At 46.5% G+C, this 7,859-nt stretch overlaps 1 protein-coding gene across 2 annotated transcripts in view; it reads left to right on the top strand.

The window, feature by feature from the left end:
* Positions 1-1,085: 1,085 nt before the first annotated feature.
* The window catches only part of RTKN2 (rhotekin 2), an 80,249-nt gene continuing 73,475 nt past the window's right edge, over positions 1,086-7,859 (top strand). The window contains exon 1 of one of the 2 annotated variants that reach the window (XM_067465665.1): positions 1,086-1,200. Coding sequence is in view for 1 of the 2 variants with exons in the window: in XM_067465664.1 (XP_067321765.1) it covers positions 5,696-5,782 (87 nt within the window). In the remaining variant the exon portion in view is untranslated. Of the gene's footprint in view, positions 1,201-5,688; positions 5,783-7,859 lie in introns of those variants that run through there. The other variant, XM_067465664.1, reaches the window with a different exon arrangement.

Here is a 7,859-nt window from a genome sequence, read left to right as displayed (position 1 = left end):
CAGCCATGGAAGAGGCCTTCTCGGCTCGCCTCCCGCACCCTCCGGCTTCGGAGGACACGAGAGGCGACTGGGAGGCCCCTGCCATGGCTGCAGCCATGGATGAGGCCTTCTCCGCTCGCCTCCCGCGCCCTCCGGCTTCGGAGGAGGCGAGAGGCGACTGGGAGGCCCCCTCCATGGCTGCAACCATGGATGAGGCCTTCTCCGCTCGCCTCCTGCGCCCTCCGGCTTCGGAGGACACGAGAGGCGACTGGGAGGCCCCTTCCATGGCTGCAGCCATGGATGAGGCCTTCCCCGCTCGCCTCCCGCGCCCTCCGGCTTCGGAGGACACGAGAGGCGACTGGGAGGCCCCCTCCATGGCTGCAGCCATGGATGAGGCCTTCTCCGCTCGCCTCCTGCGCCCTCCGGCTTCGGGGGACACGAGAGGCGACTGGGAGGCCCCTTCCATGGCTGCAGCCATGGATGAGGCCTTCCCCACTCGCCTCCCGCGCCCTCCGGCTTCGGAGGACACGAGAGGCGACTGGGAGGCCCCTGCCATGGCTGCAGCCATGAAGGAGGCCTTCTCCGCTCGCCTCCCGCGCCCTCCGGCTTCGGAGGACACGAGAGGCGACTGGGAGGCCCCTTCCATGGCTGCAGCCATGGATGAGGCCTTCTCCGCTCGCCTCCCGCGCCCTCCGGCTTCGGAGGACACGAGAGGCGACTGGGAGGCCCCTTCCATGGCTGCAGCCATGGATGAGGCCTTCCCCACTCGCCTCCCGCGCCCTCCGGCTTCGGAGGACGCGAGAGGCGACTGGGAGGCCCCCTCCATGGCTGCAGCCATGGATGAGGCCTTCTCCGCTCGCCTCCTGCGCCCTCCGGCTTCGGAGGACACGAGAGGCAACTGGGAGGCCCCTTCCATGGCTGCAGCCATGGATGAGGCCTTTTCCGCTCGCCTCCCGCGCCCTCCGGCTTCGGAGGACACGAGAGGCGACTGGGAGGCCCCTTCCATAGCTGCAGCCATGGATGAGGCCTTCCCCGCTCGCCTCCCGCGCCCTCCGGCTTCGGAGGACGCGAGAGGCGACTGGGAGGCCCCCTCCATAGCTGCAGCCATGGATGAGGCCTTCCCCGCTCGCCTCCCGCGCCCTCCAGCCTGTGAAGGGGCGAGGGTCTCCCAGCCGTCTTTCCCCTGTCCAGGCAGCAAAGAAGGCTCTTTAGAAACTGAAGGTAGGACAAAGCTAATCTTTTCTTAATACCTCCCCAAAATCCCTCCAGTATTTTTCCTGGGTCATGGAAGTCCTGTATACCAAGTTTGGTTCAGTTCTATTGTTGGTGTATTTCAGAATGCTCTTTGGTGCCTGGTGAACTATAATTCACACAATTGCAATTCCCAAATGTCAGGGTCTATTTTTCCCAACCCCTCCAGTATTTTCCGTGGGTCATGGAAGTCCTGTATGCCAAATTTGGTTTAATTCTATTGTTGGTGTAGTTCAGAATGCTCTTTGGTGCCCGGTGAACTATAATTCACACAATTGCAATTCCCAAATGTCAGGGTCTATTTTTCCCAACCCCTCCAGTATTTTCCGTGGGTCATGGAAGTTCTGTATGCCAAGTTTGGTTCAATTCTATTGTTGGTGTATTTCAGAATGCTCTTTGGTGCCTGGTGAACTATAATTCACACAATTGCAATTCCCAAATGTCAGGGTCTATTTTTCCCAACCCCTCCAGTATTTTCCGTGGGTCATGGAAGTCCTGTATGCCAAGTTTGGTTCAGTTCTATTGTTGGTGTATTTCAGAATGCTCTTTGGTGCCTGTTGAACTATAATTCACACAATTGCAATTCCCAAATGTCAGGGTCTATTTTTCCCAACCCCTCCAGTATTTTCCGTGGGTCATGGAAGTCCTGTATGCCAAGTTTGGTTCAGTTCTATTGTTGGTGTAGTTCAGAATGCTCTTTGGTGCCTGGTGAACTATAATTCACACAATTGCAATTCCCAAATGTCAGGGTCTATTTTTCCCAACCCCTCCAGTATTTTCCGTGGGTCATGGAAGTCCTGTATGCCAAGTTTGGTTCAGTTCTATTGTTGGTGTATTTCAGAATGCTCTTTGGTGCCTGTTGAACTATAATTCACACAATTGCAATTCCCAAATGTCAGGGTCTATTTTTCCCAACCCCTCCAGTATTTTCCGTGGGTCATGGAAGTCCTGTATGCCAAGTTTGGTTCAGTTCTATTGTTGGTGTAGTTCAGAATGCTCTTTGGTGCCTGGTGAACTATAATTCACACAATTGCAATTCCCAAATGTCAGGGTCTATTTTTCCCAACCCCTCCAGTATTTTCCGTGGGTCATGGAAGTCCTGTATGCCAAGTTTGGTTCAGTTCTATTGTTGGTGTATTTCAGAATGCTTTTTGGTGCCTGTTGAACTATAATTCACACAATTGCAATTCCCAAATGTCAGGGTCTATTTTTCCCAACCCCTCCAGTATTTTCCGTGGGTCATGGAAGTCCTGTATCCCAAGTTTGGTTCAGTTCTATTGTTGGTGTATTTCAGAATGCTCTTTGGTGCCTGGTGAACTATAATTCACACAATTGCAATTCCCAAATGTCAGGGTCTATTTTTCCCAACCCCTCCAGTATTTTCCGTGGGTCATGGAAGTCCTGTATGCCAAGTTTGGTTCAGTTCTATTGTTGGTGTAGTTCAGAATGCTCTTTGGTGCCTGGTGAACTATAATTCACACAATTGCAATTCCCAAATGTCAGGGTCTATTTTTCCCAACCCCTCCAGTATTTTTCGTGGGTCATGGAAGTCTTGTATGCCAAGTTTGGTTCAATTCTATTGTTGGTGTATTTCAGAATGCTCTTTGGTGCCTGGTGAACTATAATTCACACAATTGCAATTCCCAAATGTCAGGGTCTATTTTTCCCAACCCCTCCAGTATTTTTCGTGGGTCATGGAAGTCCTGTATGCCAAGTTTGGTTCAATTCTATTGTTGGTGTAGTTCAGAATGCTCTTTGGTGCCTGGTGAACTATAATTCACACAATTGCAATTCCCAAATGTCAGGGTCTATTTTTCCCAACCCCTCCAGTATTTTCCGTGGGTCATGGAACTCCTGTATGCCAAGTTTGGTTCAATTCTATTGTTGGTGTAGTTCAGAATGCTCTTTGGTGCCTGGTGAACTATAATTCACACAATTGCAATTCCCAAATGTCAGGGTCTATTTTTCCCAACCCCTCCAGTATTTTTCGTGGGTCATGGAAGTCCTGTATGCCAAGTTTGGTTCAATTCTATTGTTGGTGTATTTCAGAATGCTCTTTGGTGCCTGGTGAACTATAATTCACACAATTGCAATTCCCAAATGTCAGGGTCTATTTTTCCCAACCCCTCCAGTATTTTCCGTGGGTCATGGAAGTCCTGTATGCCAAGTTTGGTTCAGTTCTATTGTTGGTGTAGTTCAGAATGCTCTTTGGTGCCTGGTGAACTATAATTCACACAATTGCAATTCCCAAATGTCAGGGTCTATTTTTCCCAACCCCTCCAGTATTTTTCGTGGGTCATGGAGGTCCTGTATGCCAAGTTTGGTTCAGTTCTATTGTTGGTGTATTTCAGAATGCTCTTTGGTACCTGTTGAACTATAATTCACACAATTGCAATTCCCAAATGTCAGGGTCTATTTTTCCCAACCCCTCCAGTATTTTCCGTGGGTCATGGAAGTCCTGTATGCCAAGTTTGGTTCAGTTCTATTGTTGGTGTAGTTCAGAATGCTCTTTGGTGCCTGGTGAACTATAATTCACACAATTGCAATTCCCAAATGTCAGGGTCTATTTTTCCCAACCCCTCCAGTATTTTCCGTGGGTCATGGAAGTCCTGTATGCCATGTTTGGTTCAGTTCTATTGTTGGTGTAGTTCAGAAAGCTCTTTGGTGCCTGGTGAACTATAATTCACACAATTGCAATTCCCAAATGTCAGGGTCTATTTTTCCCAACCCCTCCAGTATTTTTCGTGGGTCATGGAAGTCCTGTATGCCAAGTTTGGTTCAATTCTATTTTTGGTGTATTTCAGAATGCTCTTTGGTGCCTGGTGAACTATAATTCACACAATTGCAATTCCCAAATGTCAGGGTCTATTTTTCCCACCCCCTCCAGTATTTTCTTTTTCCCACCCCCTCCAGTATTTTCCGTGGGTCATGGAAGTCCTGTATGCCAAGTTTGGTTCAATTCTACTGTTGGTGTTGTTCAGAATGCTCTTTGGTGCCTGGTGAACTATAATTCACACAATTGCAATTCCCAAATGTCAGGGTCTATTTTTCCCAACCCCTCCAGTATTTTCCGTGGGTCATGGAAGTCCTGTATGCCAAGTTTGGTTCAGTTCTATTGTTGGTGTATTTCAGAATGCTCTTTGGTGCCTGTTGAACTATAATTCACACAATTGCAATTCCCAAATGTCAGGGTCTATTTTTCCCAACCCCTCCAGTATTTTCCGTGGGTCATGGAAGTCCTGTATTCCAAGTTTGGTTCAATTCTATTGTTGGTGTATTTCAGAATGCTCTTTGGTGCCTCTTGAACTATAATTCACACAATTGCAATTCCCAAATGTCAGGGTCTATTTTTCCCAACCCCTCCAGTATTTTCCGTGGGTCATGGAAGTTCTGTATGCCAAGTTTGGTTCAATTCTATTGTTGGTGTATTTCAGAATGCTCTTTGGTGCATGGTGAACTATAATTCACACAAGTGCAATTCCCAAAAAGTCAGAGCTGAATCGGTTGGCGGTAATTCCAATCCCTTCATCCATTGTCCATAATCCCCCAAACATACTGTTTTTATCATTAATCACTATGCTTTAATTATGTTCAATTTGTAACAATGGAAATACATTCTGCATATCAGATGTTTACATTACAATTCATAACAGTACAGTTATGACGTAGCAACAAAAATATGGTTGGGGGTCACCACAACATGAGGAACTATATTCAGGGGTCATGGCATTAGAAAGGTTGAGAACCACTGGTCTAGAGGCATTCTCTCCTGACGTTTCGCCTGCATCTATGGCAAGCATCCTCAGAGGTAGTGAGGTCTGTTGGAACTAGGCAAAAGAGTTTATATATCTGTGGAATGACCAGGGTGGGACAAAGAACTCTTGTCTGTTGGAGCTAGGTGTGAATGACCACCTTGATTACCATACAATGGCCTGCCCGTGCCTGGAGCAATCTTTTGTTGAGAGGTGATTAGATGTCCTTGTTTGTTTCCTCTCTGTTGTCTTGCTGTTGTAATTTTAGAGGTTTTTTAAAATACTGGTAGCCAGATTTTGTTCATTTTCATGGTTTCCTCCTTTTTGTTGAAATTGTCCACATGCTTGTGGATTTCAATGTCTTCTCTGTGTAGTCTGACATGGTGGTTGTGAGAGTGGTCCAGCATAATAATATTAATATTGAGCCAAGAAGAGAGGCAGCTAAGAAAAAAAATGTATTATTATATTGATAATTATATTATTATGTATTATATTGCATTATATTTATTACATATCTATAATATAAAAATAATATCGAGCCACGAGGGGAGGCAGCAAAGAAATAAAATTCTTCTTATTATATTGATAATTAATTACATTATTATGGAGGTTTAAGCCAGGCAAGGCCCGCCCCCTGGCTTTGCGGACTTCCGCCCTGTGCGCCCAAAGGGGGCGGGGTCTGCGGGAAGGGGGCGGGGCGCCGGGAAGTTTGAATGCTGGCGGCAAAGGACACAGTCTCCGGGAAGATGAGGCGGAGCCGGTGGGGCAGCTCCGGCGGCAGGGAGGCGGCGAAGGCAGCGGTGAGTCAGGGGGAGAGCGGCCCAAGGCGGAGAGAGAGCGGACCGGGAAAACGGAGCCAGCTTCCCCTCCGCTTCCCGCCTGCCCTCCTTTGTTTTGCGTGCAAGTAGCGGTTGCGCTACAGGGAAAGGGAACGAGGAAGCGGCCGCAATGGGACAGCGCCCCCTTCAGGACGTCTACAAAGCTTGCAGGGGGAATGTTAAAAGTTTTCTATCAAAAGGAAACAATGAGGCGGCACCCCTACATTATCTTTTTTTGGGTTCCACTGGCCTGATCGGATCATGGAGTTGGAAGAGACCACAGGGGCCATCCAATCCAACCCTCGGCCATGCAGGACAGGCACAATCAAAGCTCTCCCGACAGATGGCCATCCAGCCTGTTTCAAAGCCAGCTCTTGATAGTCATCCTGAACACACACGCACATATATGCAAGTTAATGCAGTTTAATCTTCTTCTCTAAATAAAAATGTGATGTTTGTTTGTGGGATTAACAGAACTCAAAAACCAGTGGGCCAATTTATTTATTTATTTATTTACTATTCTTGTATACCGCTGTATCTCAAGCCCGAGGGCGACTCACAGCGGTTTCCAAACAGCAAAGACAATAAAAACAGCAATAATTAATATACAATGACAGTTAAATTACACATTTCCATTAATAACTAATAAGCAATCATCAATACACAGTTATCACAAATCCCATCCCCGATCGCCTCATCATCCAAACGTGATCCAAATTCGTCGTCCATTGTTCCATTCCTATGTTCAAATTACCAAATTGCACTGAATTACTCAAACACCTGCACAAACATCCAGGTCTTCAACTTTCTCCGGAATGTCATGAGAGATGGTGCCAGCCTAACGTCTACAGGAAGGGCGTTCCACAGCCGATTGACATCAAATTTGTACAGCATACACTTAACAACCCAATGTATGTCCTTCAGTAAAAAACCTTTGATTTTGTCATTTGGGAGTTGTAGTTGCTGGGATTTATAGTTCACCTACAATCAGAGCATTCTGAACTCCACCAATTATGGAATTGAACCAAACGTGGCATAGAGGACTCCCATGACCAACAGAAAACACTAGAAGGGTTTGGTGGGCATTGACCTTGAGTTTGGGAGTTGTAGTTCACCTACATCCAGAGACCACTGTGGACTCGAACAATGATGGATCTGGACCAAACTTGACACAAATATTCCATATGCCCAAATATGAACACAGATGGAGTTTTGAGGAAATAGACCTTGACATTTGGGATTTGTAGTTACAGGGATTTATAGTTCACCTACAATCAAAGAGCATTCTGAATCCCACAAACGACAGAATTGGGGCAAATTCCCCACACAGAAACCCCATGACCAACAGAAAATACTTAAGGCCATCCAGTTCAACTCTCTTCAACAGGGCAAGAAAATGTAATTAGAGCCCTCCTGACAAAGAGCCATCCAGTCATAAATATAGATAGATAGATATGATTCGCACAGATATAGTATCACAGATTTGAAAGGGACCCCTAAAGAAAGACTATGATATGTTGCATGTTCCAGAATAGGCAAACCAGACAATCTCCACATAAACATTGACAAAGAAACAACAAGAGATACTGTTTACCTACAAGCATCAAGAAATTACTTATATTAGAAACCAACACTTTCTCATTTATTTTCCAGATCACCAGACTGGGCCACAGCAATGCTGGCAGGGGACGGCTAGTAGATACATATATATATACACACACACGTACCCAAATATTTTAATTTGCATTACCTTTGCATTTTATGCAGTTTAAAATATTAATGTAGTTTAATATATAGGTAATTTTTTTCCCCTGACATGAAGTCCAGTCGTGTCCAACTCTAGGGTGTGGTGCTCATCTCCATTTATATGCTGAAGAGCTGGCATTGTCTGCCTCCAAGGTCATGAGGCTGGCATGACTGCATGGAGCGCCGTTACCCCACCAATGATAGAACTGGGTCGAACTTCCCACTCAAAACCCCCATGACCAAGAGAAAATACTGTGTTTTCTGATTGCCTTTGGTGACCCCTACAACATTCCCTCGTAACCCCTCCAGGGGT

The sequence above is a fragment of the Anolis sagrei genome, chromosome 3, assembly GCF_037176765.1.
Source record: "Anolis sagrei isolate rAnoSag1 chromosome 3, rAnoSag1.mat, whole genome shotgun sequence".
Classification (NCBI taxonomy): Eukaryota; Metazoa; Chordata; class Lepidosauria; order Squamata; family Dactyloidae; genus Anolis; species Anolis sagrei.
This window is presented reverse-complemented; position numbering and strand designations above follow the sequence as displayed.